At 36.0% G+C, this 19,753-nt stretch overlaps 1 protein-coding gene across 4 annotated transcripts in view; it reads left to right on the top strand.

Annotated features, from left to right (window-relative positions):
• Positions 1-19,753, top strand: part of CTNNA3 (catenin alpha 3) — a 1,910,358-nt gene that overhangs the window by 995,386 nt on the left and 895,219 nt on the right. For all 4 annotated transcript variants that reach the window (XM_027530426.1, XM_027530429.1, XM_027530428.1 and 1 more), the window contains one exon: positions 9,249-9,401. In XM_027530426.1, coding sequence (XP_027386227.1) covers positions 9,249-9,401 — 153 coding nt within the window. The remainder of the gene's footprint in view (positions 1-9,248; positions 9,402-19,753) is intronic.

The raw sequence follows: 19,753 nt of genomic DNA, 5'->3' as shown, positions 1-19,753 counted from the left end.
TTTTTCCCTCTCTCCGTGTGGTGTCTAATCTCCTAAGTCCCCATTCATGTGGCTTCTCTCTCTAGCAGGGAAGTCTGGATTTCTTACATATTGGTTCAAGGATCCAAGAGAAGAAAGATGGAAGTTGCAGGCCCTCTTAATGCCTGAGCTCGAAAGTCACCAGGATATTGTTTCCTCCACATTCTATTGATCAGAATACTACAAATTGTGTTCTAGGTCATCAGGGACAAGCAAAAACATCCTCTTATGGGAAAAGTGGAGTGTGTATATAGGAAGATGGAATTGTTAGGAGCTGTCTTTGGAGACATTCATGGTCTTCAATGTGAGTTGAGGCAGTTGTATGATTTTTTTCTCAGTATCCTTGCTTGCCTCCCAAAGAACTTCATTTTCCATCGTGATGTTTATGCTTGTGGCAATAATAAAAGCTAAGCAACATGAGTCATCTCCACCTCTTCTTCTTGCAAAATTTGTTAAGCAGTTGGTTTTAAGCATCTTCTATATACTTTTTAAACAGGAGGGAGAAAGCCCCTACCCTTACAATGTTTTTCTTCAGAATATTTAATATTCTTGTTCTAGATCTGTGGGTTTTTGTTTGTTTGTTTGTTTTTAGTTAAAAAAAAATAAAGCCCAACTCTCTGCTGATTCATCTGAATTAATTTGTTTACCCATAACCTGTCCATTGACGATACAGAAACATTTTAGCTCAGAGAATCAATGTCATCTGCAGTGAATGAGATAGATTGCTTAGACATAGCTGGGAAGAAGCAGATTATACATTTTGGGGTAACATAGATAAATGTCTTACATGTGACTTATTGTTCTTTTGTTTCAAATAAATAATTTGTCTTTTCTTGCTCTGTGACTTCATTGGCTATTGTACTAGAGAACAAAGAAAAAAGTCATAGGCATTGTGTTTTAGCTTCTCTGTAATGTGGCCCCAACTTAATTCTCATAATTCTTAATGTTCCTTCTCCTTTTGCTTTCTTCCTTAGTTTTTCCTCCTCACCATACCAGCACATTAACCTTTTCTCTGGATGGTGTACTTACTCATCACCAAACTTCCCACCACTTCCATCTCTACCTACAGACACATACACATCTTTGTAAATACGGATTGTTTAACAGGGTGCCTGACTTGCTCTGCTTATCCCCTACACAACTGCTAATTGATTGAGAATGTTTAAAACTAATATAAATGCTATTTCTGCCATGAAACCCTTGCCATTTTTATCAGCTAGAATTCCTCTTTTTTTCTTCCTGGAGTGCTTATAGCATTGATAGTTGTTTTAAAGCAATAACCATATTCTGTTTGTGTTTCTCTTATTTAGTGGCTTTTTCTTCACAATGGATTTTGAATCCTTAAAATGATAGTTATAACAGCATCTCTCATTTAGCAAGTGCTTTCCATAGCTCTCTAACCACTCTAGTACTTACATTATTGGATTTTATCCCTAAAAAAATAAACAATGCCATAGCATTACTATCTCAATCCCTCAGGTGAGTCAGTTTACCCAGCAAAAGGTAGAGCCGAGGTTTCAGCCCACGTCCATCTAATCCCAGACCAAATTTGTGACCACTGTTTCAGGGGCCAGGGATAATGGCCTTTTGATTGTCAGAACTTTTAGTACATAATACACTGATTTACTATTATAATATTTATTTTTTCTTCCTTAGTATGTATTTTACACGTTTTTACATTTCAATTTTCTTCTTTTAATTTCTTTTCTCCTTTATTTGAGCTCTGCATACATATTGAAATTCTATATAAGGAAGTTTTTTTTAAACCTTCTTTACTTCATTAAAAAAACTAAATCAAATCTATTCCACTTCTACTGAATTGTGCAGAGTGAAACAGATACTGGATTTCACCAAAGGTGGGTTATTTTTTCATGTATTAATATATTGAGAAATAACTGTTTCATTAATGCAAAAATAAAGACAAGATATGTCGAATAAAATAGGGTTCTAGTGAAAACAAACAAAACAGTTTGATTGATTCTATAGTTGCTGAATTTTTGAACTGCTATAGCCATCTCTTCTCCTTGTTGGGAGTTCAGTTCAGCTCAGTCACTCAGTTGTTCTGTTTGCGACCCCATGGACTGCAGCACGCCAGGCTTCCCTGTCCATTACCAACTCCCAGAGCCTACTCAAACTCATGTCCATAGAGTCGGTGATGCCATCCAACCATCTCATCCTCTGTCGTCCCCTTCTCCTACTACCCTCAATCTTTCCCTGCATCAGGATTTTTTGTAATGAGTCAGTTTTTTGCATCAGGTGACCAAAGTATTGGAGTTTCAGCTTCAGCATCAGTCCTTCCAATGAATATTCAGGACTGATTTCCTTTAGGATGGACTGGTTGGATCTCCTTGCAGTCCAAGGGACTCTCAAGAGGCTTCTCCAACACCACAGTTCAAAAGCATCAGTTCTTCAATGCTCAGCTTCTTTATAGTCAAACTCTCACATTCATACATGACTACTGGAAAAAACCATAGCTTTGACAGACGGACCTTTGTTGGCAAAGTAATGTCTCTGCTTTTTAATATTCTGTCTAAGTTGGTCATAACTTTTCTTAAAAGGAACATGCATCTTTTAATTTCATGGCTGCAGTCACCATCTGCAGTGATTTTGGAGCCCAAAAGTTAGTCTGTCACTGTTTCCATTGTTTCCACATCTATTTGCCATGAAGTGATGGGAGTGGGTGCCATGATCTTAGTTTTCTGAATGTTGAGTTTTAAGCAGACTGTTTCACTTTCCTTTTTCACTTTCATCAAGAGGCTCTTTAGTTCCTCTTCAACTTTCTGCCATAAGGGTGGTGTCATCTGTGTATTGGAGGTTATTAATATTTCTCCCAGAAATCTTGATTCCAGTTTGTGCTTCATCCAGCCCAGCATTTCTCATGATGTACTCTGCATATAAATTAAATAAGCAGGGTGACAATATACAGCCTTGATGTACTCCTTTCCCAATTTGGAACCAGTCTGTTGTTCCATATCCGGTTCTTACTGTTGCTTCTTGACCTGCATACAGATTTCTCAGGAGACAGCTCAAGTGGTCTGGTATTCCCATCTCTTAGAATTTTGTTGGGAGTACCAGGGCCTACTCATAAAAATATATGTAGGTTCTTATACCTCCTCCTTATCATTCTCTTCAGCAAATAATAAGTATCCATAAGAAACACATCTCATTAAGCTGACACAGAGTGTATATGCTGAATTAATTATTGCATTATTATTATATAACATAGTTCCTATGTTAATTGAGTTTAAAAGTCATATTTTGCTACTTGACTTAAAATGACAGTCATGTACACAAATATAAGTTTCATGGTTTTCTGAGGATGATTCTTTTCTAAAACACTTTCTTTTCTTTTCAATCCTCTTCTACTCACAATTTTTCTCATCCCTTATTTGGTAGGGCTGTGAGTGTGTGCAGGGTTTTCTTACAGTTTTAAGACATAGCTCCCACTTTTGGGTTTCCATTGTAGAGAAATATAGTATTTTATTTGAGATCTCATACCATTTACATCAGTGGGAAATAGAAAAATTGATGTCTCAAAGCCTTTTATTAAACTGTAGTGAGAAAAGGTAGAAAACCCCTCAATTTAGTTTTGTGCCTGGCAGGTTTCATTTTTGACCACAAACAGATATTTACTGAAAACTAACTCCTATTGTCCTCTCACTAACTTCATATTTAAGTGCTGTGGCTTCTAAGATTGTCCTATTTTCACACTGGCTTGTTGGATTCTTCTTTAAAGTTTTTTCACCCAAATGAAAGGAATGAATTGTTTCACTCGGTAGGAAAATAGTATAGAAATAAACAAGATAGATCCTACTTAGTTATTACACATGGATATTGATGACTGTACAATTTCAATGAAAAAATTTCCTATAAATATGTCAGAACATATAGAGGAAATTTCTTATCATAGCTTTCAGTGTCTTCCATAGCTTGTCCCATGTTCATTTATAGTTTTATCTCATGTCCTCTTTCACAGCTAGCCATAATACAGGAGATGGCAGAATTAAACTGAGTGTTTTGCAAAAAGTGGCAAAGTGTGATCATCAATGGGCAGTTATGTAAGACATCAGAGTCTGTTACTTGCTATGTGAGCAAACAGCACTAACACCAGATGCATGAGTCCACTTTGTATTGGATTCTCCTGAAAGCAGATCCAAAGACTGAGGCCTTTATTCAGGTCATGTATTTGAGAGGTAATTACTAGCAGCAAGTGTAAAAGAACCTCAAGCATAAAAGAACAGGCAGGAAAGGAGGAACCAATATATTATTGAGGTTGTCACTATAGGCATCAGTTTCTTAAGGACCTCTGAGAAGGGACAGAATGTCTCCCAGAATTGTCTGATCAGTAGATGGAAGCTGAGAATTTTATCCAGTGGCTCCCATCCCCATTGGATGAGGGTCACTTCTAGTGGTGTTGAGTTTCCAGAACTTGCAGGCTATTTGTGCTTGACCTGAGAATCTCCTAGAGACTTGGAGCAGGCCCTGAGAAGGAATAACAGAATGAAGCATGGAATACACTTGAGGTGGGATGTCTTTGGAGGACATAGAACTGTCCCCAGGAATAACAGCTGGAATCAGAGACTGGTCCAGTGGTGAGATGTAAAGCACCAAAGGCCTCTAATGTAGTCTGTAATCATAGCTATGAATGTGAGGGTAAATGATCAGAAATTAGTAAGAGAGATGATCTGGTGAGAAAAGGGTGGGTTGGTTGCATTAATTGTGCTGTTTGTTGTTTGCGTGGGGTGAAGGTGCTTTCGAAAAAGATGTCCCCCTGCCTGCTGACTGCGTGCTATACCTTAAGGGTATCTCTCACGTCTAACACAAACCACCATTTTCCGGCCATTTCCTTCTGTCATCTTTTAATCTTTCAGTCTGAATTTTGTTCTTTTTACCTCAAATACCTTTCACTATTTCCATTCTGCCTAAGGAAATCCTATTTCAATCTTTAGCACCATATTCCAGTCACATCAGATGCTTGTGATTCGGGAGGATCTATTTTCTTTGCTCGTGATAATCTCTATTCCTAGAATATGATGTTTGCCAGCTCCAACTCTTAACATCCTAATCAGTTTTTTAAATGAATTATATATGTCACATCCTTATAGAAACCTCCTTAACCATGACAGTCAATTGTTTTTTATTTGTTTGCACTTCCTGTAAGATACTCATCAATCTCTGTCTCACTTCCTCCCTAAGTTACCCCATCTCAGTCATTCTAGTATTCCCCAAATTGCCTCAAATGGTGCTTTGCCCTTAGATAGATAACTCAAGATGAATTTGTTACATTGAATGAATATACAAATACTGAAGTTTCGTTTTGCTCATTATGCATGGTAATATCTTGTATCAGGTAATTTTAGCCATTTTCCAACAGAATCATGAAAACATTGGCACAGAACTTATTTGAAAGCATATTTTCCAGTTCTGTCTTGTTCTACTGAATATAATATGTGGTACCCTTTTTCTCATTTATCATATTATGTAGTTAGCAACATGACTTAGAAAAAAAGCAAAAAATGTGTTCTGAAGTAACAGAACCGGACATGGAACAACGGACAGGTTCCAAATTGGAAAAGGAGCACGTCAAGGCTGTATATTGTCATGCTGCTTATTTAACTTTTATGCAGAGTACATGTGAAATGCTGGGCTGGGTGAAGCACAAGTTAGAGTCAAGATTGCAGAAAGAAATATCAGTAACCTCAGTTATGCAGATGACACCACCCTTATGGCAGAAAGCGAAGAGGAACTAACAGCCTCTTGATGAAAATGAAAGAGGAGAGTGAAAAGCCTGGCTTAAAACTCAACATTCAAAAAACTAAGATCATGGCATCCAGTCCCATTACTTCATGGCAAATAGATGGAGCAACAATGAAAACAGTGACAGATTTTATTATCCTGGGGTCCAAAATCACTGCAGATAGTGACTGCAGCCATGAAGTTAAAACTCTTGCTCCTTGGAAGAAAAGTTGTGACAAACCTAGATAGTGTATTAAGAAGCAGAGACATACTTTGCCAACAAAGGTCTGTAGAGTCAAAGCTATAGTTTTTCCAAAACTATATAGTCATGTGAGATGTTGGACCATAAAGAAGGCTGAACATTAAAGAATTGATGCTTTTGAACTGTGGTGTTGGAGAAGACTCTTGAGAGTCCCTTGGACTGCAAGGAGAACAAACCTGTCAGTCCTAAAGGAAATCAACCCTGAATATTCATTAGAAAGACAGATGCTGAAGCTCCAATACTCTGGCCACCTGATGCACAGAGTTGACTCATTGGAAAAGCCCCTGATGCTGGGAAGCATTGATTGCAGAAGGAGAAGGGAACAACAGAAGACAAGATGGTTGGATGGCATCACTGACTCAGTGGATGTGAGTTTGAGAAAACTCCGGGAGATGGTGAGGGATAGGGAAACCTGGGCTGTGGCAGTCCATGTGGTGGCAAAGAGTCAGACATGACTAAGTCACTGAACAACAACAAATTTGGTTTAGTCTAAAAAAATTAATCAAAGAATTTATTATTTAATTAATAGTAAATCAGCTATATATCAAACTGCAACTCTATAGATATATTAATATTTGTATATGAGGTGCTGGATGGAATGAGTAGCAGAGGAAATTAGTTGGAAACTTGAAGAAACAATAATGAAAAAAGGACAGGGGAGTAAATATCTTTAAAATGAAGGAAAGACAGTGTGGTACCACTGAGGAAAGATGCAGACCAGAGCAAATATATCCATCCTGGAAGGAGATTGCTGTAGTTATTCAAGTATTTACATAGATTGGCACAATCTAAGACAACAGTTATTTGTATTACTATCAATTTTTATATGGTAATACATCAAAATGTAATTTTTTAAAGCATAGGAGGACAATCTCAGTCTGACTTTCCGAGTTTAGTTGTAGATAAGAACACACATCAAAGTCTTTTATATGAGAAACAATCCCTCTTTAAACCTGTCTCAATGTAGTTAATACCAAGTCTTATTGCTTTATGTGACAATCAAATTACTAGAAACAGGAGTTTATTCCATCTCCACGTCTTCACTCCCATTCACTCTTCCAACCAGAGCAATAGGGTTCCTGTTCCCACTTTCCCCTAAAACTTAATAATCTAGTGGTCAAATCCCATCGAGAAGTCTTGGTTCTTTTAATTTAACTTATCTTTAAAATACAATTCTGAACCGTTTTATCTTCTTGAAATTCCTGTCAGTCTCTTGATTTTCCTTTATTATAATATTTAATGGCACTGTCTCCTCCATTAGATTATCAGGAATCCTGTGTTTCCAACTTGACATTTCTCACAATATCTAGTTCTTGGTAGAAATTCAGGGGAAATGTGTTCAGAAATACTTGTTGAATTGAATGAAATCAAATACATAGAAAAAGAGATTCAACATATCTATAATGTAGGTATTACAATTGCGTTTGGTAGGATAAGTTCATTTGTAGGGCATTGAAACAAATTTATTTGAAAGTATCCCTTTTGACTGTTGATCATTTGATCTGTGTTGCATGGCCATCATGTCAGTCTCTTTTTAAGGTCCTACTCTTTCATCTATCCAACATGCCCATATTACTCATAAGTGGTAATATTTTCTAAGATTTTATTCACGGACATCTCACTGTGAATGTCCCTCTATATCATTCTGTTCACCTCCTTGGTTTGAATTACCTACCATATGTATGCTGGCTTTCAATCCAGTATCTTTAGTGCAAATCTTCTCTTGGCCCTCCTTCTATATGTTAATGAAAGAAAAAAAGGATAAAAGGAAGAGAAGGTCATTGTAAATAACTCCACCTCTGAGAGATTTCTTCTACTTTTCCCTTACGTATGTAGAACTAACGCACCTTATAGTTGCCAGCTAACTCCTAACTTATCTGTTGTCTGACTCCACTGGTCTACTCTTTGTGGACATCAAACAGCTCATTCACTTAAGGTCTTTCCCTCTCCTGGAAACACTTAGCACTCTACACCCTGTGGAAGTAACTGCTCAGTAAATGTTAATTAGTTGCCGTTAGTGATTTACTTGTCTGCATGCTAAGCAGAATCTTTCCTTGGGGATCTTCCTATTGCCTTTGTGAAATTGTTGATAGCCATAAAATTTCACAGTTCTTCTGAGAAAGCACCACTATCTTAGATGAAGGTATTTTCTGCCCCCAAATCTATAACTACTATGGATATATCCTATCATTGCTAAAGGAAGAGAGACAGTGTTTTGTTTTGTTTTTCCATGTAGCTACATCATTCAACCCCTTGAAAGTATATTAATTCTCATGTAATCCAAAACTAGAATAAGTATCTCCTGGTTTTAAAATATATACTAAAATGTAATTTTCACAGAAGGCAAATTACAGATTCTGTCTGATAGCTATTCATATCTTTGTTTTATTACATAGGTTATTAAATTAAGTGAAGGAATTGACCAAAAACTTTGGAACCATTCATTCTCATTGCCATTGTTAATGAAACATTCAAGATATTGTGATCCTTAAAAACTCAATATTATATAAATATAATGCATTATTTTTCCAACTTAGTTTTAAATTTCAGAAAATATCTGCTGAGTAGAATAATTGCCTGATTGTCATTTATAAGCTTACACATAATTTAATTTAAAAGAACTAATTGTAGCAGAATGTTATACTTGTTTAATAATTTAAGGTGTGAGGGCAAGAACAATTAATGCAAACAAAGAAAATTGGACATCAAAACTCATTTATTATTCTCCTTGCTCTATTAATCTGTTATCAACTGGCATAATCAGTGATCTAACTTGGTTTAATTACTTTGAAGTCTACAATTTAGCTAATCAAAATTTATCATGAGTTCTTCCTACAAGGCAGAAAACATTTTATAATTTTGTAATTATGAAAATACATGCTGAACCATGTTGTTTGTACACATGCATAAACATTATAAGAGTGCAATTTCTTTGAGGGAAAAATGGAGTACTGTCACTTATAATTTGACCTCTAGGCTAAGTACAGTTTAAGAAAAAAATAGTAATTTTTGAGAGCAAGAAAGCTATTGCTCAATAATTTTTTTTCTTGGATATTTACCTTGTTTCAGCTTTGTAAGCAACATTCATACACAGTCTTAAATATTATGATTTTAAAAGACTGTGCAAAAATATATAAAAGGAATTTTATAATTACTGATATTGTAAAAATATGAAATAATATGAACCATTTCCTGGGGTGGAAAAAAAACTGAATGTTTTACTTCTCCTCAGCTCCGTAAGGCTATCATAGATCATGTGTCAGACTCCTTTTTGGATACAACAGTCCCACTTCTGGTTCTCACTGAAGCTGCCAAGAATGGCCGGGAAAAGGAAATAAAAGAATATGCTGCAATATTCCGTGAACACACCAGCAGGCTTGTAGAGGTAAGTGCGCTGGAATTATAACTACTCTAAATCCAGGAGAATAGGGCTCTCATTCTGCATTTATAGCTGAACTGAGCTCAAACACAAACTTTTGACCATTTACAGCAAATGAAACAGAGATGGGCCAAAGTAATATGAAGGTATGTATCTCAAATTGCATGAACTATTCCCATTGGCTTGGAAAGGAACATTTTATAAATTAGAAAGAATTGTGAAAATATGATGAATATATTTTATTAATACATTTTCTTTTCAGAGCTACACACACACACACACACAAAACCTGGTTAAACATGGATTTTATCATTACAAATATTGTCTTCATATTCTACTTTAAAAGTATTAGATGCTCTCTCTCATGCCATTTTATTGTTTCTCATCTTTTCATGATTATGTTACTCCTCAGCCTTTCAAATCATATTCAACTATGAAACATGACTGTAGAATGTAGGATATACAGGGATAGAGAAACCCAGAGTAATTAAGTAGAGATAGTGGATTGGTCCATGTCCCAGTAGAAGCAAGAGGAGATGATAATAAAACTATAATCCTCTTCTGCTTGGAAACTGGAGACATACCCCATGTTTTGGGAGGTGGGTTGGCATATGAAGGAGCTATGAAGTGCTGGGAAATTCCTAGAAGACAGATAATGAAATCTGCCATACTATGGGCATCAGTATTGCAGTCACGGTATAAGAGAAAGTCGAGTGGAAGAATGCCCAACTCCAGTAAAAAAGTGAGAGTACTCACAAGCCCAGGAACCAGTGGCAGAGAGGGGGAAATGTGGTTGGACTGATTCTCATACTGAACTAGTACCCATTAGTATGACTCTACCAGTTGATTTTGGCTTGTGTCTAGACTCATTGTCAGTGCCCATGCTGTGCTGATTATTAAATGTTTTGATTGCCAGAACCTTCCCATATAGGCCATGAACTCTGTGGTGGAACATGTGTTTGGGGGCCCAAATTGCTTATCAAATTTGTATTAGAAATAGTCACCACTTGAATTAGAAACACAGCATTCTACACAATATTTATGAAGGTGAAAGACTTTCCCAACATTTTTAATGTGGATCTGCTGGGAAGGAAGTTTCCGTGTAACCAGCACTTCCACTATAAGCATTCTGCACCCCAATCCTCACATTTAGAAAATGAGAGGAGTGGATAAATAAGTGGTTACTAAGAAAATTTCAGCCCTAAAACTGCCTTACCTCCAACTTTGAAATGTTTGAAGCTCCCAAGAATTCTATGAGAACAGGGCAACTGATATAATTCCCATTGGCCTTATGTGGAAATGACGTACAAAACCCAGACCGAGCTAATGAAGAGTCAAAGCTGAGTTCCAGGTTTGCTTGCATTTAACTAATCCAGTCAATTGCTTATTATTTATTTATATATTCCTTCTTGTACTCATTCCTCAAATATTTATTAACTATTCCCACAGGAAAATGTTAAAAATTAAAAGAGAGCAGAACAGAAGGAGCAAGTCATTAAAGGCACCAAACTAAATGCTGTCCCTATGAATCATAAACCTTTTGTCTAGAAATGTGTTTTCTAAGCTGAAGGAACACTAAATTATGAAAGTAACTTTTTAGTGAAAAATTCAGAGTAAAAGTTGGTTTCTGCTAATATTTCATCCTTACTTCTATTTTCAGTTTAGTTTCTAATGAGACATAAATCTCTTAAGGTGCTCGATGAAGGACTCCTTGATCACACAGTTTTGGGGAAAAAAGTTCTATTTGTCTTTGTGGAGATTTTACATTTCTGAAAAATCCAGATATAAAGAGATCTCTTTAAGTTAAATTTTCCCCAAATCAATTTACCTAAAGTACTCTTTCTTTCATAAAACTTATTGGAAAAATGCTGCCTTCCAGGACCCTTGAGAATACTACCTTAATTTTATTACAAAATGATAGTTTATTATTCTGTAGATAGAGCTCTAAGAATCTATTTTAAATTTTTAAGGATTTTGAAAATTCTATATTTAATGTGAATATGAAACAATAACAGATTTTTGAAATTTTGAGTTACTGAGGGATGGAGAATGGGTCTTATTCAACTATCTTTGTTCCCTTAGCACATTATAATGAGGTTATGTTGGCTTTGGAATGTTTCAGTTCTCATTCTGTTATTACCTAGAAACTTGCCTTCAGTTCCAATAAGTTTTTACTACTTAACAAACATCCTCAAACTTAGTGCTTTAAAACAGTAATTTATTATTTACGATTATTCTCTTATTGATTTGCTTGTTGGCTGGGCAGTTCTTATGTAGGGGCTCTCATGTTCTTGTTGCCAACTGTTGGTTGGAGATGAAGCCTTTCAAAGGTTTAACTAGGCTAGACCTCCAAGATGGTCCATTCACAAGTTTGAAAGTGCATGCTATCTGTCAGATGGGAGCTTAGCTGTGGTTGTTGACTGGAGCACAAACCAATATATAGCTTTTCCATGTGGCTTCAGCGTCTTGCAGCATAATTTCTAGGTTCTGAGATGAGAAGTCCCAAGAGCAAGTCAGAAACAGGAAGTAGAGCTGACATTCCCTTAATGTCTGGGCCCAGAAGTTGATAGAGTGCAGTTTCCACTGTAGTTTATTGACTGAAGCAGTCACAGGGCCTGACCAAACACAAGGGGATAGGAGGAGGCATGAGACTCCACCTCTGGCTGGAAGGAGTAGCAGAATATTTGTGACCACCTTTAGTCTACACTTCTCTCCTCAGGGCTTCATTTGCTTCAGCTGTAAAGTGAGGGTTGAACAAGATAACCACCAAGGTCACTACCAGTTTCTAAAACTGTAAGATCTGACACATTACAAGAGACAGTCTTACCTTTCTAAGAGATAAAGACATAGAAGAAAATGAAAATGGTTTTTAAGTGTACTGCTTGAACACTGGATTGTATATATCAAGGAGTTGGAGGGGGAGGAAGGAGCACTGCATTTATCTCCTGGGAAAATTCTTTTTTTGAAAGGAGCTGTCTAACCAAAGCAACAGAGAAAATCATCATTAATTTACTACAAACATTGAGACAGAAGTGTCTGGGACAGAGTCTGAGTACATAAGACAGCTCAAATATATCATTTTCAGAGGATATTGTGAGTTCACTTTGTATAGATTGCTTACCAGTCTTACCACCTCCTTTTTCCTTACCACTGCCCCTATACAGACATGCACACATACCCATCTTATTTCCAAGCTGGGGTATCTGACATAGCAGGGCAAAAGTCTTAGAATCTAAATGACTTCAGGAAAAAAACTATTTTCAGTCTGTCTGGGTTTTGATACCTCAACTCTGTCAGAGAAATCTGCAATCTAAACGTGAACTTGTTGAGGGAAGTCTTAAATGTGAAGAAAAAAAAGTCCATTTTTAAAGAATTCCTGTCAGATCTTTGGAGAAAAACTCCATGCTGTTTAAAGGAATGCTTTAGATAATGATTAACTTGTGACTTCTATGAAAGGAATAGTAAAAATGTAGAACTGAACACAAAGGAAAAAAAACCACAAAATGGTAAGAAATTCTATGGGAAATATGTAGAAAACAAAAAAATATTCAGAGCATTGGATAAAGAAATAGGAATGAGAAGCAGAGTGACCAATGAATTAGGCCTAAACATTCTCATTATCTAGTGAAGTCATGTCTATTTTATTATTTAGTAAGTTTCTGTTCAGTTCAGTCGCTCAGTCGTGTCCGACTCTTTGCGAGCCCATGAATTGCAGCACGCCAGGCCTCCCTGTCCATCACCATCTCCTGGAGTTCACTCAAACTCATGTCCATTGAGTCGGTGATGCCATTCAGCCATCTCATCCTCTGTCGTCCCCTTTTCCTCCTGCCCCCAATCCCTCCCAGCATCAGAGTCTTTTCCAATGGGTCAACTCTTCGCATGAGATGATGTCTTAGGGCACCATTAACTCTACTGGCTGCCACCAATCATACTATTAAACAGGAAGTTTAAAATACTAATTTTACTTTAAAAATAAAAATATTCAGTAATTCTTGAGAGTAAGGATTTTATTTCTTATTGCTTTAAACCTCCTCTAATAGCAAAGTCTATAAGCTAGTTCTCAATGTATCTTGTCTTGAATGAAGAAGCACATTCCTAACACCAATGCAGTCTTCTTTCTCTATAAAAAGTTGACTGAAGAGTTCCAGTAACTGGACTTGAGATATACGCCTGATCCCAATTATTTAGTAGCATCCCTTTCTACTCTATTGTACAAGGATGCTTTAAAATAATACTTCACAGTGATAATAGCCAGTGCCTTTGCTAATAATTATCAAAACCAGACATTAGAAACCATGCTCCAGATCTCCTTCAGAAGGAATTTATAGCAATTTGATAACATCATTTAAGACTTTTGCCCACTTCAGAGATACAGTTTGTAACTTTAATGTGATATTATAACTATTATTCAAAACCATACTATTATATATTAAATAAAGGCATTGTTTTTATAATGGCTATTATTTAATATTTCTCTAAAATTAAATCTTAAAAATTCCACCATTATTTTTTTTTTTTGGTTGTATTACTATTTGTTTTCAGCAAGTAAATCATGCTGAACACTACATTTGCTACCAATTGAATGGTAAAATCTCCTGTTTGTTCCATGGATATTATCATGTTAATTATTATTAAGCATGACAGTGTTAATAATCTAGGCCTAAAAATTTCCTGTGAATTAGTGAAGTTTCTTTATGTGAAAAGCCAGCTTCGTCAGTGCTTTGACTTATTCATCAAAAATTCATCTGTCTTGATGTACCTTATTTTAGTAAGTCATGGGAGCCTTTCATCAAAAAGGAAAAAGTGGGTGGACATTTAATTATAATACTTCCCTCCAACCTACAAAGCTGATTGTTCCCACTCACAAAATGGCAAGCCAGATTTAGCAAAGCCCCAGTGCCAAGAGAGACTTTAGAGGGGACTCTTGCTGTTTGCAAGAAGTGCTCGTTGCTATCAGCTCTACTAATATTGTTGCATTTTGACAGAATGCTGTTCAAATGTCATACAATGCTTTAACTGATCATCTGTTATAAAATAAGGATATGTTTGGATATAAATAAATCAGGCTTTTAGAGTCCTATCCCATTCTTCCTCCTTTCCACCCCTCAAGAAGAAAAGAAAAAGAACAAACTGATATTTACACTTGTACACAAACTAACAACTGTTCTCAGTGAGCATCTTGGCAGCTCTCCTCTTTTGGTGGTGAGGGGATATTATAGCTAAGTCAGAAATGTTTTTGCTTATACAGAATAGAGCACACAGGTGTGACTGCCCACTCCCTGGAGTAGAAACTGCTCAGCATTATAACCTTCTTTTAGCTACACTTGATTTTTGAAAGCCTATCCTGAAATCATGGTGAGTGACCTTTCCATATTTTAGAGGTTTCTTTATTAATTTTCTATTATTGATCTTTGGAATATAGGGAAAGGTTAGACAATTAGAGATAAGTCATAGACTTTCCATAACAAATACAGGTATTTTTGAATGGAATACAGTGTTTTGGAATTAAAAGGAGAAAGAAAATTATGTGAGATTAGTTTGGAAATTCAACATGAAGTTAGCAATATTTACATAAAGCCTTGAAAACTAGTCAGGATTTGGATTTGAAAAACTAGAACTCTGAGTGGAGATACGGCATAAATAAAGGCACAATTCTCATCCCTGTGTTGAAGAATATAGTAGAAATGAAATCTAGATTGTTAAATTGGTAGTGGAAAGTGAGTTAGTGGTAGTTCATGAATAGCCTTGAATATTTGAATGCCAGGGTGAAGAAATTAGATTCCATCTTATAGAACTGGATCCAGCAAGTTGCTTGTCACCAGGGGAGGCTCTAAAGGGAAGTCATATTGTATAGGGGCAATTTTTCATCCAAACTTAAAAATTTCTACCCTTAATAATTGATTCAAATCTCATGAACATAAACTGTCATTTAAAAATGACTGCATCTAAAACCTAATTTATTATCATACATTAAAGAGAAAGAAGAAACTTAGTTGTTATGATGAAATTGGAACAGACAAGCAAATATCTCAGGACTTAATGGTATCCAATAGAAATAGAAGCCCGGCCACATACATAATTTTAAATTTCCCAGTAGGCATTCTAAAAATAAACAGGTAAACTAATTTTAATGATGCTTTATTTAATCCAGCACAGTCAAAATATTATTATTTTGATATGTAATTAATATAAAAAACTATTGATGAGACATCTTTTTTGTACTACATCTTAGAAATCTGGTGTATATTTACACTTAAGGCCTGTCTTTACTAGCCATATAATAAGGGTAGTAAAACATTCAATAAATCATTGTTGAGTTAATTAGTGTATAAAAAAGTAGTTGAAAGTCCATTAATCCTAGGAAATCTGTAAAGATTGTAACAGTATGACTTACTAGTAAAAAGTGGAATATGAAGATTTTCTTGATGTTCTTTGGAAAGTTGCTCAGTATCTCATATCTGATCTGTGAAAGGCATTCAGTTCAGTTCAGTCGCTCAGTTGTGTCCTACTCTTTGTGACTACAAGGACTGCAGCATGCCAGGCTTCCCTGTCCATCACCAACTCACAGAGTTTACTCAAACTCATATCCATAGTGTCAGTGATACCTTCCAACCATCTCATCCTCTGTCGTCCCCTTCTCCTCCTGCCTTCTATCTTGCAAGCATCAGGGTCTTTTCCAGTTAGTTAGCTCTTCACATTAGGTGGTCAAAGTGTTGGAGTTTTAGCTTCAACATCAGTCCTTCCAATGAATATTCAGGACTGATTTCCTTTAGGATGGACTGGTTGGATCTCTTTGCAGTCCAAGGGACTCTCAAGAGGCTTCTCCAATACCACAGTTCAAAAGCATCAGTTCTTCAATTCTCAGCTTCTTTATAGTCAAACTCTCACATCCATACATGACCACTGGAAAAACCATAGTGTTGACTAGATAGACCATTGTTGGCAAAGTAATATCTTAGCTTTTTCATATGCTGTCTAGGTTGGTCATAGCTTTTATCCCAAGGAGCAAGTGTCTTTTAATTTCATGGCTGCAATCACCATCTGCAGTGATTTTGAGCCCCCCAAAATAAAGTCTGTCACTGTTTCCATTGTTTTCCCATCTATTTGCCATGAAGTGATGGGACCGGATACCTTGATCTTAGTTTTCTGAATGTTGAGTTTTAAGCCAACTTTTTAACTCTCCTCTTTCACTTTCATCAAGAGGCTTTTTAGTTTCTCTTCACTTTCTGCCATAAGGGTGGTGTCATCTGCATATATGAGGTTATTAATATTTCTCCAGGCAATCTTGATTCCAGCTTGTGCTTCATCCAGCCCAGCGTTTCTCATAATGCACTCTGCATATAAGTTAAATAAGCAGGGTGACAATATATAGCCTTGATGTACTCCTTTCCCAATTTGGAACCAGTCTCTTATTCCATTTCCAGTTCTAACTGTTGCTTCCTGACCTGCATACAGATTTCTCAGGAGGCAGATCAGGTGGTCTGGAATTTCCATCGCTTTCAGAATTTTCCACATTTTGTGATCCACACAGTCAAAGGCTTTGTCGTAGTCAATAAAGCAGAAGTAGATGTTTTTCTGGTATTCTCTTGCTTTTTCGGTGATCCAAGAGATGTTGGCAGTTTGATCTCTGATTCCTCTGCTTTTTCTAAATCCCACTTGAACATCTGGAAGTTCACAGTTTACATACTGTTGAAGTCTGTCTTGGAAAATTTTGAGCATTACTTTGCTAGCGTGTGAGATGAGTGCAATTGTGTGGTAGTTTGAGTATTCTTTGGCATTGCCTTTCTTTGGGATTGGAGTGAAAACTGATCTTTTCCAGTCCTGTGGCCACTGCTGAGTTTTCCAAATTTGCTGGTGTATGGAGTGCAGCACTTTCACAGCATCATCTTTTAGGATTTGAAATAGCTCAACTGGAATTCCATCACCTCCACTAGCTTTGTTCATAGTGATGCTTCCTAAGGCCCACTTGACTTCACATTCCAGGATGTCTGGCTCTAGGTGAATGATCACACCATCATGGTTATGTGGGTCATGAAGATCTTTTTTGGATAATTTTTCTGTGTATACTTGCCGCCTCTTCTTAATATCCTCTGTTTCTGTTAGGTCCATACAATTTCTGTCCTTTATTGTGCCCATCTTTGCATGAAATATTCCTTTGGTATCTCTAATTTTCTTGAAGAGATCTCTAGTCTTTCCCATTCTATTGTTTTCCTCTATTTTTTTGCATTGAACTTTGAAAAAGGCTTTCTTATTTCTCGTTCCTATTCTTTGGAACTCTGCATTCGAATGACATGCCCCATTGTAAAGTGAAGATAATAGTAAGATTGAAAAGGTTGACACATTAAAATGCCGCATAATGTGGACAGTATTATTTGGTGTCTTCTTCCCTTTCCTCTCTTTGACGTTTTTTTTTTTTTTTTCCCAAAAATCTTATCTGGAAAGAGCTTACTTGAATCTCCAAAATCCCGATGAGCAATGAAAATTTTCTTTTAGAAAATTCATTTTATAAGGTAATTTCAAATATACTGTAGTTGATGAATGTTTGTGTACAACTTCCAGATACAGATATGAGTGTTTTTCAGGAATATTAACAGGTGTAAAAATAGGCATGTGCAAAAATATCTTGTGCTGAAATTGTGTACTCAATATTTTGGTGTATAATTAATTAATACAAAACTTCTCTGAAACTGAAAACTTCCACATATTACTCTCCATGACTCTATTTGGCCAAAAGTTAACAAGCAAACTTGCTGATAATTACTGATGAATAATCTGAGACCTAGAAGCCACCAAAATTTTCTTTTTTTTGAATCAACAGTCTGATTATGCAAGTTGGAGATAATCTATTTCTTTTAATCAATTCACTATTCCACTCAATTAAAAAGAAATAGAGAGAGTCCCTACAATGTGATCTATAGAGGTCATTTATACAGATTCCTGCTGTTTAAAACTGGTTTCATTTTTATCTTGTGTGTTTTAAAATGTATGGGTTTGACTCACCTGCTTAGGTGACTTTAGCAAATTAATTAGCCTCTATGGAATTCAATTTAATTATCCGTAGATGCAAAACAAAGGATTAAATAATCTTTTACTGACATTTAAAATTCTAGAAACCAGAAAGAAGAGGTTTTTTTTTGTCTGTTTGTTTTTTATGCATAGATAACTTGGATGAAGTTAAATAAAGTACTGGAAGGGTGGTTATTTTATAGATTTCATAGGATGCAAGTTACTTTTTTTTTAGTAATAACAAGAGAAAAAAAAAGAGAAGAAAATAAAGAAAAATAAATTATATTAGTAATCTGTACCGTCATGCAAAGCACTTTATACTCATTACCTTATATTAATGCTGACAATATGATTGAGAGAGATATTTTATTACCATTTTGCTGATAAGGAAACTTAGCTGGAAGAAATGAAGCAACTAGCCTAATATCACACATCTAATAAATGGCAGAGTAGGGAATCAACTTGGTTTTATCAATGGCAGGGATTAAAGGAATAAAGGTAGCACAATAAATCTAAAAAATAGAAAGTGAACCCAAGTCTTACTCATTTAATTCCTTGATGGTGAGAGCAGAAACCCTTCTGAATGCCTTTCAGATGAGAGACCTGCCAGTAAGTGGATCAAGTTGCAAAAGTTCCAAGAGTTGATTTCATTTTTTTTTTCCTAAGAATCTCTAATCTTATTCCACCTTCCTTAGCTAGAGAAGCAGAAAGTCAGAAGCACATGTTTACACTCGTGAAATACTTCTGCATTCAGGTGTTCTTCATAACTCTTGGTTAACTATTTAGCTTTGTGGTTAGTCCAGGATATAAGACCTAAATGAGATCACTACAGGTAGTTCATCTGTAAGGTGATTTTCCAGAACTTGAAATATATTTTGACTTATAATCAGTGTTATTTACACTGTTTAGCATTCTTAGTCCACAAAAGTCTATTAAATTAAAACTTGCAGAGCACTGTATTAGAAGTACTCTTCCTAACCTAAATATGCATTTAGAAGTGCCCGCTTTACTTAGTCCCTTTACAGCCTTGTGGTGCAGAGCATCGCTAAGGTAGGGGCAGAAAATTCAAATGTTTACAGTAGAGGACAAGTTAGTAATGAATGTAATGATTCCGTGGGATGGGCGTCTGATGAAATGGAGGAGATAAACAATGTAAATGACTGGCCTCACTCATCTTTGGTCAGGTATTGCTATGCATAAATGCAGACCCTGGATTCTGACATTATAATTTTTTAAAAGAACCGTGAAATACAGATTTTAATGTAAAATTCTTTATTTCTAGGTGTAGACAACTGAATCACTTTAAAACAAAATTAAAGCAAAACTAGAATTTCATCATTTGTGCCAATACA

The sequence above is a fragment of the Bos indicus x Bos taurus genome, chromosome 28 (assembly GCF_003369695.1).
Source record: "Bos indicus x Bos taurus breed Angus x Brahman F1 hybrid chromosome 28, Bos_hybrid_MaternalHap_v2.0, whole genome shotgun sequence".
Taxonomy (NCBI): domain Eukaryota; kingdom Metazoa; phylum Chordata; class Mammalia; order Artiodactyla; family Bovidae; genus Bos; species Bos indicus x Bos taurus.
The sequence above is the reverse complement of the archived record's forward strand: the minus strand, read 5'-3'. Positions and strand labels throughout refer to the sequence as shown.